This window comes from Diachasma alloeum, unplaced genomic scaffold, assembly GCF_001412515.2.
Source record: "Diachasma alloeum isolate Michigan unplaced genomic scaffold, Dall2.0 Dall_scaffold_00827, whole genome shotgun sequence".
Classification (NCBI taxonomy): Eukaryota; Metazoa; Arthropoda; class Insecta; order Hymenoptera; family Braconidae; genus Diachasma; species Diachasma alloeum.
The window spans coordinates 202888-230811 of NW_021680954.1; the positions used below are offsets into that span (position 1 = coordinate 202888).

The 27924-nt window shown below is 35.9% G+C and overlaps 1 protein-coding gene across 1 annotated transcript; it reads left to right on the forward strand.

Moving 5' to 3' along the window:
* The first annotated feature begins 1073 nt into the window (after positions 1 to 1073).
* On the forward strand, positions 1074 to 24010 carry LOC107044822. Its single transcript, XM_015266865.1, has 4 exons — positions 1074 to 2086; positions 17675 to 17756; positions 19343 to 19430; positions 23860 to 24010. Exons 1-4 carry the CDS (start codon positions 1628 to 1630, stop codon positions 24008 to 24010), a joined length of 780 nt encoding a protein of 259 aa, XP_015122351.1. The 5' UTR covers positions 1074 to 1627.
* Positions 24011 to 27924: the final 3914 nt, after the last annotated feature.

Genomic DNA, 27924 nt, shown 5'->3' on the forward strand with positions numbered 1-27924 from the left:
ACTGTCATGTTTTCCATGAAATTTCAAAAAATTTCCAACACTGTGCACGGAGAGAAATGTTCAGTAAAAATTACGGAACTCACGATTCGCTCACCGATTACAAAATCGACTCAGGAAGTTTAAGTGACGATATCGTAATTTTTAACAGAAGATTCAGGTAAAAATTACGGAACGCTCTGAAAAAATTCCGTGACAGTTCCGTGAAATTTCCTACAACCGCGTTTCGCTCCGGAATTACGGAAAAAATACGTAATTTTTATTGAATATTTCTCTCCGTGTACCTAAAACCGGAAACCACCCCAACTGTAACAAATCCACCATAAAAACCACCTGAAAAATCCAGTAAATTCGATAAAAAATGCACGACAAGCTCCTGAAATATCTCGAAGTAACCGCCACGCGATTTCCGTCGATTATCAGAGTTTCCAAATATAGGAAAAAAAATCAACTGACTCAATTCGTCAAGATGTTGATTCACTTTACCTAGATTAGTACCATTGCCCTCCAATTTCCGTCATTATCAACGGATTAACAATAACCCATTACACAGCGGAGTGGGGCCGGGCGGAATGCGTGGCCCCTTATCGGAGAACAATAATTCACCGCGGTGAGTGAGTGCGGCTATTTGAAAACTTGTGCGTTTAGTTGGAAGACCCCAGCTGTTTCTCCACCCATCCACCTCCTCCTGTAATTCCCACCAGTGAGTGCTTACCTATCTCTAATTTCTTCGCTTAGTCGCTCCGGTAATTTATCTGTGTACGTGTCATAGCAACTCGTGTCTCCGTAAAAAAATGAACAAATAAAGCAGCCACAAGGGTAGGATTATCGCCCACAGTCCGTATTTTCGTGATAACTCCGGGATTAATTGAACACCTTAATGACAGGAATTAATGTTTTTATCGGTGGCATATCGCCCCACTGGCTAAACGAAAAAACATCCCGAGAAAAATTATGACAACTCAACGATGTGCACCTGGTGCGATAAAAAATATTGCCGATAACGCGCTATCTCGGCGATTCCCTGTATGTCTCTGTCCTCGGTATGAAATTGTTAGTGTCGTGCGATACTCGCGAGTGTCATTACTACTAAAGTGCAACGCTGGCTTCTCGCCATAAATTTTTTAGCCGAAAGAAATGACAGGTTAAATTGACATCCGGAGATGCAGTGAAATAGAGTGGTGTCGTAAATAGTGCATTCGTAAAAAAATAAAATAGCCCTTTTGGCTTCGCCGAATTATTGCGGTGAAAAACATAGTGGCACTCAGCATATCGTGCGTTTACGTAATTACATTAAAATGAAATTGAAAGGTGATTAAACCGGGAGCAGCGTGAAGTGCTTAATGTGGAATCCATTGGGGATTCATTACAAATTCCATTTGGATGTTATTCAAGCTGGTGACACTTTCGGCGGTGATCAATCATGGAAATTATGGGAATCGTCGAAATTGTCTGGTGGAATTTGAACTGAGAGTTGAGGAGTGGTGGAGGCTTTCGGGGAATTTCACATTTGGGTAAATAAGCCACACGTGGATACATTCGAGAATTAGTGGTTTAATGTGGACACAGTGTCGTGTCGTAAAAAATTGAGAGTAGATATTTCATCAGGGGGATTTCGTCATCAGGGAAAATGACTCTGAACAGGGATGCAAAGAAGAAGAAACCCGAAGGCAAATTCAGCATGAGGAATTCTCTGGAGACGCGGAGGAGTCAGAAAATTGTCAATCCGGGTGAAATTGCATTCTCGAAACTGGAGCAGACTGGTGACAATTCGCATCTGGAGAGAAAGCCCTCGCTGAGGAAGAAACTCGGCGCCTTCATGCGGGGGAGCGCTGACTTACCGGCGGCGATAAATCGGGGACTACAACCGATACGGAGGAGCTTGAGCTTCAGCAATTCCCTGAACCGCAGTCACGAGAAGAAACCCCACAGAGCGAGGAGCGCCCAGTGGTACAACAGTTTAGGGTCTCTGGCTGAAGATGACACTAAGGACGAGGATACCGAGAGGGAGAGTGTGTATGAGGAGGAACTGGTTTTCGCACAGAATCCGGTTATCGTGAGAGCTATGAGCTTTGTGGAGAATCCATCAGTAAGATAATGATTAATAAGATCTCTTGCTAATTAGCAGGTTAATTAAACATTTGTCAAAGTTGATTATTTCGAAATATATGAACGATGACTTGACAGGGACGGCCATCGATCGTCGGATTCTTCAATGCTCAGAAAATTTGAACCTTATATTGATTAAGGGGAGACTACTATGAGTTTTAAAAGTCGTGGGTTATTGGAGTGAGACTTTTCTTTCGTTGAAGATCGATTATATAGATCTGAAAACGAATAATTATAAATTTTTTATTGTTCGTTTGCCCGAAAACGCTTAAAATGCCAAAAACAGTCCAAGGCCTCCAATTTTTTTTTTCAAAATTTTCGGAAAAATATGTGGAATAACAATTACGAGCTATTTTTTTTTAATTCACCTCACACATGGCCAAATTTGCTTTTTTTGTATTTTTTTACACAAATAGTGAATTTTTTTATATGAAAAAACCCGAAATCAGCTGTGTAGGAGCCGAATTTCAAAAAACTGGCTCTTAATTGTTATTTCACACATTTTTCAGAAAATTTTGAAAAAAAAAATCTTTTGTAGCTCAAAAATTGGAGGCCCTGGACTGTGTTTAGAATTTTAAACGTTTTCGGGCAAACAAACAATAAAAAAATTTTTTTTTGCACTAATTACTGGTTTTCAGATCTATATAATCGATCTTCAACGTATGAAAAGTCTCACTCCAATAACCCACGACTTTTAAAACTCATGGTGATCTGCCCTTAAGGTTTACATGTAAGCATTGCAATTCAACAATAGTATAATAATTGATAATCTCAATTTCCGATTGAAGACGAATTAATAATTGATAATATGGAATTGTCAATTGTCTATTGAGTAAATAATACTAACTTTCATAAAACGGATTTTCAATTAACCAAATAATCGTCCATAAACGTGGAAAGTGCCACACGGAAGAAATGTTCAGTAAAAATTACGGAACTCGCGAAATATACGAAATTTGAGTGGCGGTATCGTAATTTTTCACAGGAGATTCAGGTAAAAATTACAGAACGCTCTGGGAAAATTCCGTGATTTTAAGTGAAAGTTATGCGACAGTTCCGTAAAATTTTCTACAATCATATTTCGCTCCGGAATTACGAAAAAGATACGTAATTGTTATTGAATATTTCTCTTTGTGCATGTTCCTACGCTCGCTCATTTGTCCCCATGCACGTTTGACACATATTCCTATGCTCGTCTCGTGATTTGAATGATATCGGAAGATAATATCCGAACTAATGACATCGTGAGAATCCTATTTGGGATACAATTGATTTTCAATTTTTCCAAATTTTCATGGAATAATTGAACTGAAAAATCAACGGAATTTCAGTGGAAAATAAACATGATAAAAATTTCCGGAATTTGACACGGAAAATTCAGACGAAAATTTTGAACAGTGTACATCGGGGAAAAAGTGTGAGCCGAATAATGAATTTTTCTCTATTGGACCGGAAAAATTTATTGAACGTGAGGGTAATTTGTGCCGGAACTGTAAAATTTACCCTATATTCCCTAAAAATTATCGCAGATGAATAATCAAGAATTATCACAAATCGACAATTTTTGCAATTATGCTTGACAATGGGAAATTATTAATCAATTAAATTTTCGATATGATTCCCTTTTGATTGAGCCGCGGGACATCGAATACCGCAATTGTATTGGTCGGAAGGGTGATGGGGAAAATAATCACAAAAATCCCCGGAAATTTAGTCTAAAATCCCTAGGAATTTTACCTTAACAGCATTAGAACTTTTCCAAACAATTTCTCTCCGTGCAGAGGCCCGAAAATCGCGACCTATAGCCGAGCGAAGCGACGTTAGAATCGCGGTTTATTAAGTCTAGTAACACAAATCAGTAGCGAAGTGGTAAAACGGTACAAGTCAATTTTGACTATTGACCAGTTTTCAATGAATATCTCGGAATCTAAGGAAGATGGCAAAATTTTTGTTATAACCTTTTTTGTTGAGCCGATTGAGAACTACAACAAATGTAATTATGAAAATTTCGCTATCTCCCTTAGATGCGGAAATATTTCTCAAAAACTCAACGCCGAGATAAGTCGACCTAAACCGTTTTACCACTTCGCTACTGAAATATATCGACACCTTAATAACAGACGAGCGTAAGTTCTATGCGTTCCCGATATGTAGATACGCTTGTCTGTTATTAAGGTGTCGATATTATTTACTTCTACATGGTCGCAGCACACATTGTAACTCGAATATTCCTCTCACGAAATTTCTGTATTGCTTCAGACCGTAATTCTCATCCCAAATATACTTTCATTCCGACACATCATGTATCGAGAATAGCAAGCACTCCCTCCCGCTATACTCCGATATTGTCATTCTCCTCGTGGCATGAGTCTTTTCTATACTACAAATGCGTCCACAGTTGCCCTTATCTCGAATCAAGAACGCTTGAGGAAGGACCATTGAAATATCCCCGGTGGCTCCTTGCGATGGGATACTCAAACCACTTCTTTGAGCGGTTTGCAACTGCGGTGCATTCCAGTGATGAAAAGTGCAGAGACTCGCAGTTCCCTCGTACCTACCTCACCACAAATTCTGCTAAAAAAATGAATACTAAATTAGGGGGGGTCATTCCACTTTTTTCGACGACCAGAAGTATTTGATGGATAATTTTTGCGATTTTTTAAAAATTTCTTCGTTATTTGAAACAAAAGTGGAGACTATTCTCAATATCTTCAAATAAATAAATAATATGAAAAATATGAAATGAATGAATAAATATATACAATGAATAAATATCGTGAAATCTTCATTTTTCAATAACATTCTTTATTTATTTAATAGAACGAATTGAGTGATTTCAAATTCCAGACGATTGATTTTGCGGAAAGTCATGTGGAATGCACGCAAAAAATTTCGTTGAAAAATGTTGAAGATTGAAAGTCGAGAAATAAAATAAAAATTACGATTTCCCATAAGAAATCCTACATTTGTCTATTCTATTTTCCAAAGAGGAACCAATCTACGGAGTCTGACTTATTCTGCTTATGAAATCTGAATATAATTCTCCAGATTTATTATAATTTGATTATTGGTTGAACTTTCTGTGATGATAATATCCATTGAATTATTTATTTTTTATTTTTTTTATTACAAAAAATGAGTACTTTTCGATTTTTTCAACTCGTAAAAACCCTACCAATCCTACAAGTTTTAATATTTTTCAACGAATTTTTTTTCATGTATTCGATATGGTCTTCCGCAAAATTGATCGTAAGGAATTTCGAATTACTCAATTCCTTCTGTTAAATAAAAAATGAATATTATGGACAAATGAGAATGTTGTGATTACGTAAAGAAGAAATTGAAAAAAAATTGGCAAAATTTCCGTTCAAATACTTGTGGTACTTGAGAAAAGGAATGCGACCGCTCCCCCTCCCGCTTAATGTAAAAAACATTTTTCAACGAATTTTTTTTCATGTATTCGATATGATCTTCCGCAAAATTGACTGTAAGGAATTTGGAATTACTCAATTCCTTCTGTTAAATAAAAAATGAATATTATGGAAAAATGAAAATGTCATGATTACGTAAAGAAGAAATTAAAAAAAAATTTGCCAAAATTGTCGCTCAAATACTTGTGGTACTTGAACAAAGCGATGCGACCTCTCCCCCTCCCGCTTAATGTAAAAAACTTTTATGACAGATGTACACACTTCCTGCGGTGAATAGTCATATCAAAGACCTACTCATAATGCTATTTTGCCACGTAACAACATAAGTACCGAAGTATAGAACTAATTAATGTTTGTACGTTTTCATTTGTAAGCTCCGCGAGTTTATCAAACTCGGAACGTATCTCTGCACAACACCAACTGCTGTTACGCCGTTAATACTCATGGAATAATTGTTTCAGGGGAGCACCAAAATTTTGACTCATTGTAGAATGATTTTATTACTAATGACGCCGCATATGAATGCATGTAGCAGAACTGTTAAATTTTTCAATGGAAAGCATTGAAAACAGTGTTTCAAAAGTACAAATGGAACATTCAAAAATTTGATCCCGGTTGGGCTAATAATATAACTATGCAATGAACAAAAATTATAATTGCACAACCGAACCATGAAATCAATTTTCCGATTAATCATTCTTTGTTTTTCATTTTCTTCTCGACTCTGCGGCATACGAGTAAACACTTTTGAAATATGATTTCGATCGGAAATTTGTTGAATTTTTACAAAAATTTGTTTTAAATCTTCCGAAATTGAACCGGATGACGCTTGATTCAAGTAAATTTTTTACTCAATTGGGGGATGGGTATTTCAATTCGAAAATTCGAAGATTCTTTTGTATCAGGTCGGGTTGTAGCAAGACCTCGTAAGTTAATATAAGTGTTAGAATATAAGGGTCAAAAAGTGGAGGTTAAAAAATGAAGGTCAGAATATTAGGGTCAAAACATTAGGGTTAGAATGTAAAAGTAAAAAAAGTGGGTGTCAGGCAATGAAGGTCTAAATGTGAGTCATATATTATCTTTGATCACCCCTTTTAGCCCTTATATGACACTCATTGCCTGACACCCACTTTTTTACTTTTATATTCTGACCCCAATTTTTTGATCCCAATATTCTGACCCTCATTTCTTCACCTTTACGTTCAGGCCCTCAGTTTATGACTCTAATACTCCGACCCTCATTTTTTAACCTCCACTTTTTGACTCTTATATTCTCACATTTAGTGTCTGATCCTTATATTACACTTGAGAGCGGTTGTACAACTCGGGCTGATACGAAATAATCATCCTCGAATTGAAAAACCCATCCCCCAGTCGAGTATAAAATATACTTGAATCAAGTATATTAAACTAGATTCAAGTCTATAAAGAGTCTATGCGATTTACTCTAATATCTTCCATGGAATTTCAAAAAATTCTAACAGAGTAAACCTGATTCAAGAATAAAATATACTTGAGTCAAGTATGTTACACTTGATTCGAATCTACAATNAAGTAAAAAAAGTGGGTGTCAGGCAATGAAGGTCTAAATGTGAGTCATATATTATCTTTGATCACCCCTTTTAGCCCTTATATGACACTCATTGCCTGACACCCACTTTTTTACTTTTATATTCTGACCCCAATTTTTTGATCCCAATATTCTGACCCTCATTTCTTCACCTTTACGTTCAGGCCCTCAGTTTATGACTCTAATACTCCGACCCTCATTTTTTAACCTCCACTTTTTGACTCTTATATTCTCACATTTAGTGTCTGATCCTTATATTACACTTGAGAGCGGTTGTACAACTCGGGCTGATACGAAATAATCATCCTCGAATTGAAAAACCCATCCCCCAGTCGAGTATAAAATATACTTGAATCAAGTATATTAAACTAGATTCAAGTCTATAAAGAGTCTATGCGATTTACTCTAATATCTTCCATGGATTTGAGTCAGGTATGTTACACTTGATTTGAATCTACAATATACTTAACTCAAGTATATTTTATACTTGAATCAGGTTTACACTGTTAGAAATTTTTTGAAATTCCATGGAAGATATTATAGTAAATCTCATGAGAGTAACATTGAATCGGATTTAGAGAAAAAATGGTTATGAAATTTCATGTTTTAAGTAGAATTCACGGAAATTCATGAGCTTTCAGTGGGAGTGAGATACAAATTTCACAACGTGATCGAACTTTCAGTGGAATATAAATATTGAGAAACAAAATGACATGAATTTTCAATTTTTCTCTAAATTTTCCTGATTTTTCTGAATTTTTACTGAACAATTGAACTAAAAAATTAAGTATTTTATTTATTTCCAGATCATTTGAACAGAAAATCACTGGAATATTTGATTTTTCAATGATAAAATTTCCTGAAATTTCAGACGAACTTGAACACGATAAAAATTTCCGGAATTTGGCCGGGTAAATTCAGACGCAAATTTTTAACAGTGTATGCATATATTTGATTGTGTTATAAAATAGCCTCAATTGCAATATATTTTTTTCAGTGTGGGTCGCTTAAAATCCGTAACATTACACTGAAAATTAGTCATGATCCCACGGGAAATTAGTAATAATGTCACTGAAAACTGGTGACAAAACCACCGAATTTCATATCTTCAGACCCACTGAATTTTACAATCGCGAATCCCCAGCAATTACGGATAAATTCCCGAAAATCAGTGAAATGCCCCTAGAAATTGGTCACATGTCCCTAAAAATAAAAACTTGTCTTTCTCTGGGGCCAATCTCCTATCATCTCAATCTACAGAAAAATATTCATTCTCCAATTTAGTTCCCCCTTCGCCCGAGAAAATCCAATAAACATAATGAATGATCCAAATGACAGGAATGATTCTCCTCAATGCGATACCATTTTCATAACTCCCATTTAACGTCTTTTGCAAACCCCATATAATGCAACTCAGGAATAAAACGTCTCTCCCCCCCCCTCGTTGCATTGTACTGGAAGCATTATCGTTATCTTGCTTCTCAGAAAATAATACTCGTTCCTCCATAATCCACGAGGATTCACGCCTCTGTACCATGGTAGCACGATCTTACTGTGCAGTTATCCACTCATGACCCTCATTTGGATTTACCCCGTCAAATCCACATTATCGTTGATCTAACAGCGATAACAATCTACCTACCGTGTTGTGCATTTCATATCGATACTTCAATTGGAGAAAAATCAGAGAGTTGTGCTCACAGTTATCCATACATTGATAAACATGAATTAGCTAATGTTGTCTGGAGGATTAATGCTCACGCATTCGACCCAGATTCGCGTGCTGTCAAGGATATTTTTTTCCCTGCGGCTTGTATCTCAGGGGTTCACTAATTAAGTGAAGGCGGGCGGTNGGGGGGGGGGGGGGGGGAATACATAAGCCGGCATTTAAAGCCTGCAGGGATGAATAACAAACTCCTATCAATTATGTTGAAATAAGTAGCCGGAAATTTTTCGGTATTATTGCATACTAATAATCCGATAGTGTTTTCAATCTCCAATTCTCGATTTCTGTCATTAGTTCTAGTCATTCTATCAACAGACAAGAATAGAAATGGAATTTATGGGTATTCTTTCATTATTCGAAAAAAATCGATTTGAAAATTTTTCGGAGACATTGAAAAATTAATTTTTTTAGTTCTCTGCGTCCACTTTTTTTGCATTTCATAAATTTCTTTTCGCCGAAATACTGATATCTCTCTAATACTTGAAGAAAAAAAGAGATTCATTGTTCTCGCCTACATAAAAGAAGAAAAAAAACATTTTCTAGCTGATTATCCCTTGCTGAATCTTTTCCTTTCCATAAAAACAATCGGAATCCAACCATAGGAGTGACGAGTACCGATATCCTTTTATCATATGAAGGGAAAAATAGATTTTAAAAATTTTCAGGAATGCATGGAGACATTTTTCTATTGGGCGAATGAGATTTCGAGTGACATTTGTTTTATGTATATGTTTTGATCATTAAAAAAACACTTTTGATGGATGTTTAACATAATTCCTCTTCATTCAATATTGTAACTTGTGAATGCAGGAAATATATATTTTAATAGGAATAAAAATAGATAAAATTAAACTAATCTAATTGTGAAGACGGAAATGGAAAGAAGATCAAATAAAATAGAATAAATTAATCTGGCAAATACCAGCGAAGCATCCGTTGGCTGGTATTTTTATATTTTTATAGTTTAAACAGGGTAAGTCATCAGTAATCTTTCAACCCATCGTTTTGGGGCACTCAGCAACATAAGCTATTTACTGTAAAACTTTGATACTAATGACAATCTTCATAAAGAGCGTAGAATTTCTATTTTTCTGGTTTTTATATTACATTAGAGTACAAGGGCACAAAATTCGTTTCGAAGTTTATGCTCGAGTGATCTATAATATTTTATGTACAGCACGCTGCGCGAAGCGTCAAACAGTGGAGGTTAAAAAATTTGTGAATTCCAACAACTAGTTGTAATTCACCATTTAACTGTTGAAATTCATCAACTGGTTCTTGAAATTCACCAACTGGTTGATTTTTTCAACAACTAGTTGGTGAAATTCACCAACTACTTTTCTCCGTGTAATATATGACTTATATTGAGACCCTCATTACCCGACACCCACTTTTTTTACTTCTATATTTTGACGCTTAATATTTTGACCCTCATTTTTTAACCTCTACTTCTTAACCCTCATATTTTAACACTTAATGCATGATCCTCATATTACACTCAAGAGGGCTTGCTACAACCCGGCCTGATACAAAAGAATCATCTTCGAATTGAAATATCCATCCCCCAATTGTGTATAAAATGTACGTGATTCAAGTATATTTTATATTCAATTCAGGTATATTTTTTCCGTGCATCTTTAATTTTCGGAGCAATGGCACTGATTTTTAAAGCTATGGGTCTCAGATTTTTAAAATGTCTTCTAACGGTTCAATATCAAAATTCAAATTCTGACCTTCAAAGTTTAAATAATAACATCATTGTAGACTATCCGGAAACTTAGGATCAAATGGGACTCAAATGAAAGATCTAATGTTCGACTACAAAAGTGGTAAAGCATTTCACGGGAGAAAAAATAGTCAAAGTATTTGGATATCCTTAACGGGGTTTGGGGAACAAAATGTAAAAACCCGAGAGGGTTGGCTTGATATATCACATCAATAAATTGAATAGTTCCACCCCGTCATTGTTAGAAAAATTGAAATTCCGCCGACTGTCCTACATTTTTAGGAGACTGACGTTATATTCGATTCAAAGAGGGAAATTATCCATTAAATTGATCTTCAAAGCACTTAAAAATATTCCTAAACTCGAATTCTTTACAAAAAATATTTGCAGCTATTTGAGAATGTAAATATATGAGAATTAATGAGGAAAACTCAACACCCAACCAAATATAGAAAATTGGGTGGTGGGATTCCCCCGCTGCACCACTAAATTGCGAGCAATATTTTCATTCTGTCAATTTATCCTCCTCCCAATCCGCAAGTCGACACCCACAAAGAAGAAAAAAAATCATTACGAACGTTTCCAATTTATATCGTCCGTTTCCCTCTTTTTTACCGATCAACTTTTATTTCATCAATTCCAACCGTTTATCAGTTCACCTGAATCAACAAAAATATTGAATATCAATTTGATTAATAACTCGGGCCGTTTCCGAGCAGAACCATATCATCTACAGCACCGATAATAGTTGGTGACCCCACCATTAGTCCCATATTACGTCCACGGCAATTCACCCAGGAGTTTGCTCAGAAGTTGCATTTCCCTGTATTAGATACTTATCACTTTCATGTTTGTAGCGCATTAATTGTGCGTAAAGTTGCTGAGTGTTATCGTCATACTCCTAGTTCCACCGCCCCCGCCATATTTTTATTTCTCCTCACATGAACTTTTATGATGAAATCCGCGGCAAGTTTACTTCCAAAGTCAGTCGTTGAATTGATCATGTTTTGCTCGAAATGCAGCTGTGGACAAGTCGTTAAAGTGCAGTAAAAGTCCACTGTAATGGTCCCTGTTATCAGGGTGGTGTCCAAGCGTTTCGTGAGAAAAAAGAGAGCGAAAGAAAGTTGAAAAAAAATACTGGATCGATGTTTCACCCGTCTTTTTTCTACCTTTCACTCGTGACAACGCTGTACGTAAGGGATTATATACCGAGTTAAAAGAGGAAACGTCCGCAGACTGTATAATGACCCCTGTCAACCCCCACCCACGCGACTTGTCACTGCGGAAGGGAAGGAAAAGAATGAAACAACAGAGAATGAAAAAATGGGGCTGAATGGGTCGACGGTAGACAGAGGACGAGCTAACGCGCTGCCAATGTTTAGTTCATTCTGGTTATTCTATGATCGAGCGAAACTTTTGTTTTCCATATTGATACCTCATTGGATATTGACTTTTTCGATAAATTGTGGATTGGAACATTTACGGGGGAACAGTCCGAAAGGTTTATTACAGTCAACTATTCAATGGGTTTGTTTGTTGGAAGAGGGATGGACAGGTGGGGACGTTGACCTCAGGGAAATGGAGAGGAAAATGGGAAAGAAAAGTGAACGGAAATTCTTCGACATTGAGGGAATTTACGACGCCTTGAACACTTGACGAGTTCCCAACTTCATTGCGAAACTTTTTTTTACAACTTTATGAATGCCCAAAGGAAAATATAGTGAATAGTGAATAAAAAAATTAATTGCATTTCAATGCATCATTCATCTGCGTGAATGATCTTTATCAAACTTTTCTCGACGCCCAATAGTTTCCAAGATATTACACAAATCCCGACTTCGAATTTCAGGATTGATATTTAGCATGAGTAACAAGAGGCACGCGACAGGAATTTCATACACAGTTTACAAAGTTTTCACATGGTTATGAGTGTGTAGAGCTTCGGTGTGGGGTGTTTGACGTATATTTCACATGTTGTTGGAACATCACATTTGAAGAAACCATCAGGAAGCTCACTTTCAGGAAAATTCATGAAAAATTCAAAATTTTCAACCGAGGGGTCATTCATTTGTGAAATCACGGTGTCACTTAGGACTGAAATCGTATGAAATCAGTTGAAATCAAGTGAAGTCAGTGAATTCCTGGGATTCCATCGATTTCATGTAGTTTCAATTGAAATCACTTGCAATCGGTGAAATTTCATGAAATGATGAAATCAGAAACTCATCAGACCCTTTCGAATACATGAAAGAGAATGAAACATTTTCGACACGGACGAAAAAATTTAATAGAAAAACCTATCGAGTTCGTTTCTATTGAACTCTATTGAATGAATTCTATTGAATTTCTATTGAACTGTTCTATTAGTTTTTGGCCGATTCTATTAAAATGTTCAATAGAAAATATTTAGTAGAAAAAATCAATAGAATTCAATTTTTCTGTATAACTTATTCTATTGAGATATTTTCTATAGAATTTTCTCGGCTCAAATTTGCTAAGTTTTTTCGTTTGATTTTCTTGATGAGAAGAAAAGAAAAATAGAATGAAAAAAACTTAGAAAATCTGAGTCGAGCAAATTCTATAGAAAATATATGAAAAGAATAAGTTATATAGAAAAATCGAATTCTGTTGACATTTTCTATTGAATGTTTTCTATTGAACATGTCAATAGAATCAGCCAAAAACTAATAGAAAGTCTAATAGAAATTTAATAGAATATTCTAACTAATTCGATAGGTTTTTCTATTAATGTTTTTCGTGCATGGACTTATTTGTAGTGTATTATTCTACGTATGCCCATTTACGTCTGTTATCAACATCGACAATGGATATTTTCTGGGAATTTCCCATACGACGTTGGATGTATTGACTGTGGTAGAAATAAATATTTTATCGAATGACTGAAAAAAATATATATATTTGATTCTCATGTAAATAGATGAAATTAAAAATTTGAAATCATTTGAAATCGCGAAATCACCAAAAACTTCCAGGCAATCACATGAAATCAATCATTACATGAAATCATGGAAATCTCTCAGAAATCACGTGAAATGAGCAATCACTGTGTCACCGGATTTCTAAAAGAATGGCCCCTCGTTTTCAACAATCATCACAAACATCGAATCAAACAATATAGCTATCGTAATCATCTTTCAACTTCGACTTGATGGCATGGAAACTAACATGTTAAGCTATGATTGAATTAATTTAAAACATGATATTCAAAGATATCCCGGGAATTCTGATTTTTCAAAAAATACAAAATTTTTGCAAATTTTCAAATAAATCAAAATAACGATTATTGCTATCACCTTTATCTTCCAACTCAGTCAAAAGGACATCCAAACAAATTTTTTAAGCCATCATTTACTCAATTCAGAACACTTTTCTCAATTATCGTGGAACAACCGATTCTCGAAAGAAAGCGAAAATTTAAAAAACTAATCGATGAATTAAATTTTAATTAATGGCAATCGATACGGCTCAACTATACCTACATTTTTAAAAAAGGATTCAATTCCATCCATATTCTCTACACTCTAGACAAAGAATACTTATCATAGATGAAATCCTAAATTCTTCTAACCTAAAAGTTTAAACTTTACATATTAATTATTACTCAAGCTATAAATGTATCTAGTTGAAGACACAAAAATTATCAACTTTTGTAACTCCCCTAAATCTAATCTCATGTATTGTACTAGTTTAACGGAGTAAGTAAGTAAATAATTATCATTTGTGTAAATTCATACAAAATCATTGTAATATTACTGCAAAATAAACCTTAAGGTTTAAAGTAGCTCTACCCTTACGGTAAATTCAAATATTATTGAAAACTGCAAAAAAAATTGCAGAAAACTCGATTAGATTCGGAGTTCTAATTTTTTTCTCAATTTAATTATTGTTTTAGTATTTCAAAGAAGAAATGTTAAAAAATCAATATTTAACCCAGTGTATTATGTGAAAATCAACATTTCCGGTGTAATCAAAGATTAAAATCAGATTATTTTTTCATTAGATGTGAAAAAATCAAGAATTTTGTTGACACCTCATAAAACATAATCCACTGTTTTGCAAACAAGTTTTATTATTTATTTATAAGAGGGAAATGTTTGAAAAAATATCAATATTTTGCCAAATTAAATTTAGATAACACTGACTGGGTATGAATTTTTTCAAATTTTTTCCGTGCAATTTAGTTGAAAAATTTTAAAACTGAAAATATCCAAAAGTACAGCGTAGCCTGACCGAAAGGTATAGAGCTACTTTAAATGCCTATAATAAAAAAAATTCCATACATACCACGAGGTCTAAAAATTGCATTTTACTTTTTGGATCATACTGAATCATTATAACACAAAAAATCCGAAACTTAAATGTGAACGATTACAAAAATTCCATTCGGTAGCAAAAGTAGTCCGCAGGGTGGGCAGACAACCTAGGAGAAAAGGTTTTCAGTCCTCCAGAGGTTAAACCAAAACAAAATATTCAACTCACACAACTGTTTGAAAAAACTGGCAACCTTCTAAACGGAACATAACTAGGATAATTCAGTCAGGACTTTTCAGGTCAATTGGCACTTGCCTCTATAAGAGTGGGAGGGTAAAGGCATCAGAATTAGAAGTAGAAGAAGAAGAAGGAGAAGACTTTTCAGGTCAAAATATTCAACTTGGAATCTTATTAAATTCTAAAATAGAAATACACGAAAAAGTTCGAGGGCAACTCCGACGCATGCTATCACTTCGTAAGGGTATTTTGACCTTTTTTTAGCTGTGGAACGGAGTAACCCGAATCTGTGGATGATTCATCAATTTTTGCTTTCAGATAGGAATGCTAATGTATGCACCCCAAAGGCCAAAAATAGAATTTCGATCATATTTTTATATCCGTTTTAGACCATAACAAAATTTCTGTACGTGTGCGTTTGTGCTTGAGTCTATATATATAGACGAAAATATATTTATATTTTCGGTGAAAACAGGGGAGGGTGCGCCTGTCGCTCTCGCCGGCCATACCGCTCACCCCGTTCTTCCACAATTATGAGCTTTGAATTTCTCTTCCTTTTCTTAAGATGCAAGGAGAGAAATACTCAGTAAAAATTACGGAACAATTCACGTAATCCGCAATGGGGAATTGTTTTTCGGTAATTTTTATAGGAATGAAAGAGAAGAAATCTGAAACGTTCGGTGAATTCTCAGGTTCACCACCGAACAAAGTACAAAATTCTCACGTAATTTCTCCCGAAGCAGTAAAATCTTACAGAAACTTTCCGACTTATTATGCCTCCAAAATAAAAAATGATTGAACGTTCAACAATTTTTATGAAGCTGGTGAGTTATTTTTACGTTCCGTTCCGTAAAATTTTTCAACTTGTTGTCCCCACAGCGGTGAGTCATCAGACGGGTGGTTAATTTTTACGGAACAAATCGTAGAATTTACGTGGTGATTCGTACCATTTCAGTTCCGACTCACACTTTTTTATTGAATTTTACTTCGTTCGCGAATTACGTTTCGAAACGTAATTTTTACGTTTTTTTCTGGTAATTTTTATTGAATTTTTCTCTCCGTTTGTTTGAATTGATGAGACGATCTAATTTTCTGAAAAATTGCACTCCATCTACCCTTCTAAATATGACAGAAATACAAAACAAAGGTTTTAGGGGCTTAGGATGTACAATTGGTCAGCCAATAAATAAGGCTTTTTATAGTTTTAAAAACCAAATTGTCTTGCAAAAGTGATGTTATCCGATTCCTAGTACTTTCTTGCGCGTTTAAACCACTGTTCAATTCGACTTGGGTTAATAATTGGTGACAATTTCCTCAATTCTGATTTTGACCAATCAGAGTGCAGTATTTGGGGTCACGTGACGCGTTTCACACTGAAAATTTCCCCGTAGCCTGTCAATTGTTTTCTACGAATTTGACAGATATTCCTCACATTTTGGTGAAATGTGTCCCGTAACCCCGAATTCGATCAGGGTCACTGCACCCTGATCGGCCAAAATCAGAATTGAAGAAATTGTCGCAATATTGCGTATAATTTTCTTGCAACTGAGAATAATTTTTTACCGCATGCGTTCAGTAAAATTTTAGTAAAAAAAATATCCTACTGGTGTGGAAAATTTTACTGTACAGGAGAATAATTTTTGCATTCCTAGATGTGTTTTTAAACTTTGTCACGATTTTCTAGGTAGTTTTTATCATATTTTATTGAAGCCGGATCAAATCCCGTCTGCATATTGAAAGATCGAAATAATACGCAAGAATTGTGATTAAATTTCAATCTATGCTAATACTACGACATGAATAAAGAAAAAGAAAATACTAATATAAGAATTCCAAAGGAAACAGAATCCATTCGGAGGCAAATTGATAATTTATTGGCAACAAGAACCATACCCATTTACAGAAACTGCAATGATTCATTTGTTTTCCGTGTACAAAAAACAAAATACGTTTTCTTTTCAAAGATAATGAGGAATACAAAACCTATAATCATGAAAAATCTGTGGAAGGATTCGTATTCGTTATTTTTTCAATTACAAAAATATGCGCCCAGCATTTGTTGTTAATCCATTTTCATTCACGAATTTAAACGAAGGTGATGCGAAACCTCAGTTAATCATGAATGGAAGACAATAGTCTTGATCCGAAACCATTGTTCCCTCCACACGAAGAAGAAAATAGACGTACTCCGACCAATACAAGTCACTTCTGACTCATTGCCCAAAGTTATCCAGTTCGTTTCAACCGGGAATCGCATTATTTTTAATTCGAGCCAAACGGGAGCTACGGGGTCACTGGAGATACATCTAACTGGCGAAACTCGCCGTTCCGCCAGACCAAAGGAGATCGAAAAGTTTAGGAGGGCTAACGCGCTTTATAAATCCTTCGGGCATGAGCGAAAGTACGAAAAAGTTTTTTACATTATTGCTACCCCACTCCGGTAACACAAGCCAGTCCAATCTCACTCGATGATTTCTCTTCCTTCTTCTCTCTCTCTCTTTCTCTCCTCCCTACTCCATTCCCGAAAATCTTCCCCTTTTCATCATTCAAAATGCCCTTCTTGAAATGACTTTTTTATGAAAGAGGTCTAATGTGATTGATTTCAGGAGACTGCTGCGAGGAGGAGAACGAGACCGAATGTTGAGAGCCCATACGGGAGACACAGTGTGCACTATGAATCCTCCATAGGTAAGGAGAATCTTCAGATTTGCAAGAAAAAAGTATGGGCGGGCAAGATAAAATGGGATAAAACGGGATACTCCAATTTTGCACAAAAAAATCGAAAATTTCTTAAAATCATAAAGATATTCATTACTCGTGTGATATGATTTCTTTTTCCTCCCAAAAAAATTTTCAAATTTCACCGGTTTTTCGTTGCAAGGGTTAACTTGCCAACGCGGCCATCGCCCGAGGCCCTTCAGCCAGGGAATGTTGAATGTGGAGTGGAGTTTTCAGTTGAAAATTCCGTGGAATATTCGGTTTGAAAATTGTGTTGAATTTTCAGTTGAATATTATGTGGATAATTGTGATGAAAAATTGGTGTGGAATTTTTGGCCCGGCCGGGGCTCGAACCTGGGAGCTTGAGGTTGTGAATCTCATGCTGCTACCAAGTGCGCCACACAGCCGGGTTTTTTCCTCCCATTTATTGGTTTCTGATGGAATTACCGAAATGTGGGAAAATAATTGAATAAAAACGAATAATGAGTGTACAAAACTCAGTGACCAAGTGATAGACTAAAGTTTAAATGAGCTTTAAACCTAGCGCAGCATTTCCAATCGTTTTCGAGATATGAAATAAATTGTTGTCAACGACAACACCGCACAACAACTGATCGAGATCGGTAAAGTCGGTGACGATAATTCAGTGCTGGAAGCATACGGACACGTATAAAACACACAAACATTCATCTCACTGTTACAACCCCACTACTAGCCGAAGCGTGCGATGTTGTCCGATCAAAATTCGACTGTTACCACTGCAGTCACAAGTCCTCCATTATTTATGACCATTTTCGTTAATTATCATTTTTTAGACCGAAAAAGTACGCCATAACACTTCTAATTTGATGAGAAAAATAATTTGTAACATGAATGATTTATTTAGTCAATTTTATTTTTATTTTCAACTGAATTGTCCACTTGACAGGTTAAACATGCTTAAGTGACATCGTCCCGAATAATGTCACAGATTTTCATGTACTCATCTCTAGTTTTTGGGAACCTATCATCCAATTTTAGTGATAAAAATTACTCAAACCCCGTAATGTGTTGCATTGAGACCTTGTCCACAAGAATTTTAATTCCCACATATTCACGATTTACACATTTAATTGGACTGCAATGTGATGTACCATATCCCAATTACATATTATCAATTTCAAATTTGCAAATGTCCAATTTATTGTACATAATTCGATATTTATCATTCGAGAAAAATAAAATCCATAAAAGTCCGAACCGGATTGATGAATTTTGTTTTTCTTGAATTTCACATGCTGAAATAACGCCTGTCGAATTGCACGCATGAAATTAAATGAACTGAATTTACATGTTTGCCATCGGAAATGATGAATTGGAAATAATATTCCTCTTTCCGAGGCATGACGAGGCTAAAATAATTAGCGAAACGTTGCAAAATGAAAATCAGATAAATATTATTTTCACTTCCAACATAGCTTACAATGTTTTGGATGTTCAACAATAATGGAGATGAACTAGAACATAAATATTCCTCTTTGTCTTGTAGCACAATAAAAATGGATTTTTTCCTTCAGATTTCAGCACACCGCCTTTTGAGGCGTGCAGTCTTCCGGCACTGACACATTCCGCCATAGACGAAGATGAGACTGATTCCACGCGGGCGTAAGTACTATCCTATTCATCTCCCCCAGTGTAGGGTAAAAAAATCATGAAATTTCAGGTTTCACTGAAAATTCACTAAAATTCCAGAATTTTAAGCAACATAAAACGAGAATTACTTAATTTAACTGTTTAACAATTCCTGAATCCCATGCAGTGTCACTGTCCTGAAAATTCAAGAATATTATTACGGACTCGAATGGTTTAATTCTATCCTCTTTCCTCTTTTGTAAAATAAAAACAAAGTCGATTTGCCATTCTGTAATGTTTAGAAATAACTTCATGAAGAACTGTCAATAAATACGCGCCTTCGATTTATCCTGAACTATTTCTTATTTAAATACAACAATATATTTAGCGGAATTTTCTGGTTTCTATTCATTTTCGGGGAAAATGGAACTGAAATTGACAGTTCTCTTTAATATTTCTACGAAATTCTGAATTTTCAATAACGAAATTCCTTGAAATTTCAGTGGTGATTAAATTCCATAGAAATTTCCAAAAAGTGTAGCAGAAATTTCAGACAAAATTTTTTAACAATGTAGTATACTAGTAATAGTGGTCTCCGTGTACATTTACTCTTCGTGCCAGGGCAATTTCTGCTGCATGCTTTTCTCCGTGCGGACAAGACAGAGAACCGTACATTGAATAAAACGAAAACTTTGTTGTTCCCGACGTTGAAAGTTTGATTGGTCCTAGTAGCTCAGAGAGATACTAAATTAAGCTCTCTGGGGTACAAGACATGCGAGCGGAGGATCCAACAAATCACTCACAAAATCACTTAAGTTCTTGCTTCCGGGAGGCTGCCTCACCCGGATATACAGCGACACCTATCGCCTCCGAGACCCTTCCGTCTTTTTTGACTTTTTCCTGACCGCAAAATACACTTCACATCAAGACCACGATATTCATTACGTGTTTTACGTTCTGTTGGATGACCTGGACACAGCATTTTCACTTGTTCTCGGAAATTCCGGGGAATTACGGTGAAGTGAGAACTTTTACAACTCCGGGGGCGGGGGAGGGAGACGGGCAAGTGACTATTCATTGTGCCTTCAAGTCAAGGGGCGCCACCGAAGGCCATTTAACTTTTAATAGTCCCACGCTCTTTTACGAGCTTCTCGCCATTTCAAGAAAGCTCCAATGCGTGCTTTCTCGTGGCCGAAACCATGTGGATTTTTGAATAGCGCAGTGACACAATGAAGTAGGACTCAAGGGCAATTTCAAAGTTGTCGGGTGCTGAGGAATCCGTAGTGATTTAGTGAGTGGGTATGAATTCATTCCCGTTCATTCATCAATTCGGCTTTTCTCCGTGGCGTTCTGATAACACCAGTTTGGAGAGGGATATTTTTAGCTCGGGGTACATAACAATGCCGAAAGACTTATGTCTGACGATGAACACTTCATTCTTTATCATTCATCTGGGAGACGGTGGGCTTACGGAGGAAGAAGGCCATTGAGCGTAAGGTGCAGTGGGGTGAAACAGGTTAATTTTGTTTGTCAACTGGACAGTTACCGTACGGGCACCGGCGATTTCATTGCTCGGCGCACTAATTTTTCATGCATTCATATGGAATTTGACTGGAGGTGGAGATCACTCTTCGATCGAGAGGGAAGGTACGGCCATGACCAAAAATCGAATGTCCAAATCCAATGAAGTCTTATTTTTAGAAATATTTAGCAGAAACATCTGATACACTTTTACTACATACACGGAGAAAAAAAAATTCTAATATCTGAAACATATTTTCTTGAGAGAAGTAAATTATTTTCAATGGCTTAAATCTCAGAATGTGTGCACTTCACGGAACTCGAATAAATTTTCATTCATCACTATCGTTCCGCGTTACGTCATGACTATTTTACATATTGCAATATTGGAAGTGCATAACGAAAAAATCATGAAAACAATAAAGACTAGAAGATTGACGATTCTTCTAAGCGGCTTAAGTCAGTTCATTTGCGACAAAATCATAGTTGAGTACAAGAATATTTTAAAGCATGAGGCCTTTCTCGGGTCATGTGAGTTGAGATGCCTGAGAGAATTAAGCAACTGAAGAAAATTTACTCGTCTCAAGAATAGTATATTATGTCATCAGGCGATAAAAGTATTATTTCAAACTCAAACTCTCTCAACTATCATTATATTTTACTGAAAAGACTCAGACTCTTTCTTTCTCGCCTTCGGCTCGGATTATAATGCCACATTCGCCAGATAATGCTTTTATCGCCGTGTGACATACGATATTTTATGTCGTTGGGCCCAAAAACCGCGATCTAACCGAGCGAACCGAGGTTAGAATCGCGGTTTTTTCGGGCCTAACGACATAAAATATATTTCAGATATTAGAAAATTTTTTTCTCAGTGTATTCTATATCACCACTACGTCAAAAGTGCAACTTATTGATTTGTCTTGTGTGCAATAAGGGGAGCTGCAATGTGCAATGGCGTTCAGTTCCATTGAAGTTGTCGTTGGTTACCGAAGAGTATTTTTGTTAAAATAAAATTTGTTATGTTCAACAAATCGGAAGAAGTATTATACGAAAATTGTGGAAGACTGTATTTTATCGTTCAAATACAATGAATTGTGTTAAAAATGAGATGATTGTATTTCAAAAAGAATCTTTTCTCTTTGGAATAGTTGGGTTTTTCTTCAATCAAAAATTATCAATAAATTGTAGAAGAGAGTTCTTTTCCAGTCAAATAAAATTGATTATGGAGTTTGAATGTGATTATGGGATTTGAAATATTATGATTTTTCATTCAGTGGTAATTCGGTTTTTCTTCAGTGGACCCCCGTCTTGCGCTCCCATCCCAGCCCTCCCTAAACGTTGTCGTACTTTCGACTTTAACCTCGACATAAAATAATTTAGTTCCCCTGAAATTTCAAGAAATTTCGTCTTCAAACTTCACATTTCAGGTCAATTTTTTCATCGACCCCTCTCGTGATGACTCCGAGTCAATTTATTTCATCTCAATCTCAAGTCTTTCGTGTTTTTAATGTAAAATCTCGGTTTGTCTCGTCTCGATTTTCTACGTATAAAAAACTCGAAAACCTGGAAACCCAGATGAAATAAATTGTCTCAGAGTCATCACGAGATGAGTCGATACTGCGTATTTCGAAATTGAGATGAGATCAAAAATTTCTGTGTTCGCTGAGACCGAGACAATCCCTCCAAAGTATTGTCTCATGATGTCTCGTGAAGTCGCTCGCGGCCTCACTAGTCAAAAAGCCCTAAAAATAAATTCTGCTCTACGATTACATCACTTGTTTGGTAATTTTTCCCCAACTGTTTACGCCTTGTAGAAGGCTTGACTCTCCGTCAACGAAAATTTCAATAATGCACCCCCACTACCAGTTGCACCGCACACTGTTATAAAAAAATGAAATTGCATGGACAGTTGATTACGAATTTTCAGGACAGTGACACTGAATGCCATTTAGGCGTGAAAAAAATCGTGAAATTTCAGGTTTCACTGAAAAATCATTAAAATTCCATAATTTTAAGCAGCATAAAAACGAGAATTCCTTAATTTATTTGAATTTCCAATCCAATATGAATATTCAGTGCCAAATATTACATTCAATTTTCAGTGAAATCTGAAATTGCATGATTTTCTTCTCCTTAAATCGCATTCAGTGTCACTGTCCCGAAAATTCAAGAATATATTTACCGGAATTTTCTGGTTTTTTATTCATTTTCAGGGAAAAATGGAACTGAAATTTACAGTTCTCTTTGATTTTTCCACAAAATTCTGAATTTTCAATGACGAAATTCATCGAAATTTCAGTCGTAATTAAATTCGATAAAATTTCCGAAAACTGTAGAGGAAATTTCAGACAAAAATTTTAACAGCGCAACTTTTTCCGAAAAAAAATCCGGGACCAACAGAATAATATGACATTTATCCTCAAGTATAAATACTTCCCCTTCCCCTTCCTCCAGTCGGACAGATTCATTCACCGATTAAGGATGTTCTACACCCTTTCTGCCAAAATTCACGTTTTTTTAATTTTTCTGGCAAACTTATGATGGAATTGACGTGAAAAAATATAACGTTTTTGCGTTTTGTCATTATTTAATGACTGACGAAATTTTAAGGTGGTGCGAACATTTTCCTGCGTTTTCTCTAAACTTTTAAAAAGAATCACAAAACTGTAGAAAAAACGCATGAAAATTATCGCACCACTACGCAACTTCGTGAGCCATTAAAGAATGACAAACCACAAAATCGTTATATTTTCACGTCACTCCCATCGATGATTTGCCAGAAAAATGAAAACAACGTCAATTTTGGCTAAAAGGGTGTCGAACATCCTTAATAACTGGAAAACGTAAGAGTTATTCTCATGCATCTCATTCAGTCCATCTAACCCGATAATCCTCCTTCCCTCGACCGATTCATGTACATTTGTGAATTATTGTTCAGTTATAGAAGGGAGAAGCGGGGTTGGCGGGAATGGAGCATCCTGAGAGCCAGCGCAAGAAATTCCCTCCTTCGGTTGGGCACATCCACCTCCAAACAGCGTCCACACTGTTCAGTAAGTAATGACAATGAGCATCCAGTGGTAGAAATGTAAAAGTAAAAAAAAATGAGAGACCTTCTGAAAAGAAAGTTGGTAAAATGAAGAAAAATTGCGCTGGAATTCTTTTTTTTTCTTCATGTCATTTGTATTATTCTGGTTGTGGATAAATGTGAGAAGGTGTAATGTGAAAAGTGGATGTGTGTGAGTGGTACGTTAGTGAATAGGAGGAAAATAGTAGAATAGAGAGTATGTACGTGATATATAGATATACATTATGGGTTTGTGGAGGAGCGCAGTTGGCTAGCCCTCCGGCTCTAATAGCACCTCATGTCTGGCAGTTGGCTTTATTATCAAGAAATATTGCCTCTTACCCCTGAGATTATAACGTGTGTGTTGGTTTTTTTTTCGTGAAAAGAAGATTTTGCTTTTCGTTTTTGAGACAACGAGTCTTGCGAGGGAAAGGCAGAGGTTTACGGTACGTTTTATTGCCTCTCGATGAAAAGACTTGATAAATTTTGTCAGCAAGATCGGAAACTCACCATTCATTTCGCATTTTTTTTCCTCAATGTTGAGTCAAGAAGACTTGGAGTTGAATTTGACTACACGATTACTTGATTTGTTTGGTAATTGTTCCCCAACTTTTTTTTCGCCGTGTAGGTGATTCCACTCTACACTGTTGAAAGGTTTCCACTGAAATTTCCGGGAAGAGTCTTGGAAATTTCTAAAAAATCACATTTCCACTGAAATTTTAAGGAATTGCGTCATTAAAATTCATAATTCCATCGAAAAATCCATGGGAATTGTAAATTTTAGCTGAATTATTTTGGGAAAATTAATGAAAAATCAGGAGAATTCAGAGAAATATCTCCTTGAATTCCCGATTCCTCTGAATTTTCAGAGAATTCCTTCAAATTCCCTGGAATTCCGAGAATTTCAAAGGAATTTGTGCAGTGAATATTCATTTTGATCTGAAAATTCATGTCAATTATAGACTGTTTGTCTTTCTGCCGCTAAAAATTGAGACTTTACTTGAATTTTCAGAGAAACTTGAAATTCCATTAATTTTTTCCCCTTAAATCGAATTCAAGCTCTTTTTTCGGAAAATTCAGGCAAATTTTTTTGACAATGTAAAATGTTTGTTTGGATAAACGAGGAACGCCTCATGCTTGATAGTTGATTTTATCATCAAGAAATATTGCCTCTTCGTCCTGAGATTATAACGTGTGTGTTGGTATTTTTTTCGTGAACAGCAGATTCTGCTTTTCGTTTTTGAGACAAGGAGTCTTGCTAGGGAGAGCCAGAGGTTTACGGTACGTTTTATTGTCTCTCGATGAAAAAACTTGATAAATTTCGTCAGCAAAATCGGAAAGTCACTAACCGTTTCGCATTTTTTCCTCAATATTGAGACAAAATGACTCGGAATTAAATTTCACTCCATGGTTACCTGATTTGTTTGGTACACTGGAATGTTAGAAAAAAAATGAAATTTCATGGACATTTGACTACTCCTTTTCAGGAGAGTGACACTGAATGCGATTTGGGGGAAAGGAAATCATGAAATTTTAGGTTTCACTGAAAATTCAGTAAAATTCCAGAATTTTAAGCAGCATAAAGACGAGAATTCCTTACTTTAATTGAACTTCCAAATTAATATAAATATTAAGTGCTAAATTACATTGAATTTCCAGTGAAATCTGAAATCTCAAGATTTTTTTCCCCCTAAATCTTATTTAGTGTCACTGTCCTGAAAATTCAAGAATGTATTTAGCGGAATTCATTTTCAGGGAAAAATGGAACTGAAACTTACAGTTCTCTTTCATTTTTCCGCGAGATTCTCAATTTTCAATTACGAAATTCCTTTCAATTTCGATGGTAATTAAATTCGATAAAAATTTCCAAAAAGTGTGCCGGAAATTTCAGACAAAATTTTTTGACAGTGTTTAGGTGATTGCACTTTAAAATCCTCACAATGAATAGTGTCATTACAGAACTTTAGTGTCATTACAGAACTCATTACAGAACTTATAGTGGGTGAAAAGATCATAAGGAGTGTTTGTCTAGAGAAACGAGTCATGTCTGATTTAATTATGTCATGTGTGGTTTTATTATCTAGAAATATTGCCTTTTGTCCGTGAGATTATAGCGTGTTAGTTTTATTTCGTGAAAAGAATATTCTGTTTTTCATTTTTGTGACAATGAGGAACCTTGCTGGAGAAAGGCAGACGTTTACGGTACGTTTTATTATCTCTCGATGAAAAATCCTGATAAATTTCGACAGAAGTAGTAAGAGACTGTAGTAAGTTTGTAGAGGTTTACGGTACGTTTTATTATTTCTCGAAGAAAAATCTTGATTAATTTCAACAGCGAAATGGCGAATTGACCTCGAGAATGCAGTCCTGACGAACAATTATGTGTTCTCCGGAAGATATTTTGCCGTCTTGAATCAATTAAGCTGTAGACAAAAATACAATTTTCCATTATATTTTGGTGAACGATACGATTTTTTTTGTATGCGGCACATAACATTATAGTAACTTCACAAGCGTAATTTTTGCAAATCAAAATGCAGTTAAACTAACCAAAGTTCAAAAGTAACCACGACAAATCTATCGTGAGCAGAACTATAAAATAGTTGCAATGACTACATTTTTTTTTTTTTTATATTCCGGCCCTTTCTGCCCTCTGATTGGCTAATCGACCCTATCCAACCCTATGCATGCGGCTGTGGATTCTACACTGCACCGCATTCGCACTCCTATAGAACATAGGAGTAGCATGGGAAACCACAGAAAACCCATGCCGGTACAGGCGGTCACTATATTAACAACTTCCCGCTCGCCGGAGGCAATGACTACATTCCATAGTGATTACTTCTCCGGCCATAGTTACCGTAACCCATGAAAAATTATTGAGGACTTTTTGACTATAATTCGATGGTGATGGAATATAATCAGAAGAATTATATTTTTCTCTCAGTGCACCTACAGCTACTCATTTTCTCCTCCATAGAGATGATTTCCCTCCAAAATCTTGAAAATGAATCTTGTCCGCTCATTATAGAGCTTTGGTGAGCGCTCCTCATGCCTGAAAGTTGTTTTTATCATCTGCGAATATTGTCTCTCACCCCTGACGGGATTTTAATAACGTGTGTTGGTTTTTTTGTGGAGAGAACGTTCCGCCTTCCATTTTTGAGACAACGAGGCAGACGTTTCGGATACGCTTTATTATCTCTCGACAAGAAGTCGTGATAAATTCCGGTACTGAAGTGGTAAACTATAACGGCAATCTGGAGATACTTCTCAACTCAGTATCTCTCTTTGCAACTGGCGTTTTCCAGAAATTAATGAGAGTGATTGTTTTTGCTCCGTTGAATTAATTTCCAGCGAAAATAGTCTTTTAAAGTTTCATCTTCCTTAGGTGGGTTCACCTTTAAAATCCTCAAAATGAATATGGTCACTTCATTACGGAGCTTGGGGCGGAGGGGGGGGGGGGCGGCAAACGACGTGGGACAGTTCTTTTGAGTAAACTAATAACGCGTCATGTTGACTTTATCATCCAGAAATATTGCTGGGATTACAACATATGTTTCTTTCGTGGAAGAACATTTCTTTTTTTTTCTTTTTCGAGACTTGGAATTTTTCTCAGAAGAAGGCAAAGCTATAGGGTACAATTTAGCTCAGCAGGGAAGCGGTGAACGTGAAGAATTAATTAAAAAATTCTACTAGGAAAAAATGCGAAAAGACGTGTATCTCCCTCTTGACATTTTTTTGCATTAAAATGACCCGTCTTCTACAGAATTAAATATTCACTTATAGTACCAGAAGAGTTTCGAAATTATCGGGTTGCCAGTTTGAGAAACTTGACAAATTCGTTTATATGCGGGGAACTTTGATTAAAAAATAGAAATCTCTCTATATAATAAAAAAATAAGCCCAACAATTCAGGCGACGCTCAAAATTCAGGCGACG

Excerpts from the sequence above, each read along its gene's own strand:
- LOC107044822 (XM_015266865.1), top strand. The coding sequence starts at position 1,628 with ATGACTCTGAACAGGGATGCAAAGAAGAAGAAACCCGAAGGCAAATTC. Across the intron at positions 2,087-17,674 it reads GCTTTGTGGAGAATCCATCA|GAGACTGCTGCGAGGAGGAG; the intron begins GTAAGATAATGA and ends GATTGATTTCAG. Across the intron at positions 19,431-23,859 it reads GAGACTGATTCCACGCGGGC|TTATAGAAGGGAGAAGCGGG; the intron begins GTAAGTACTATC and ends ATTATTGTTCAG.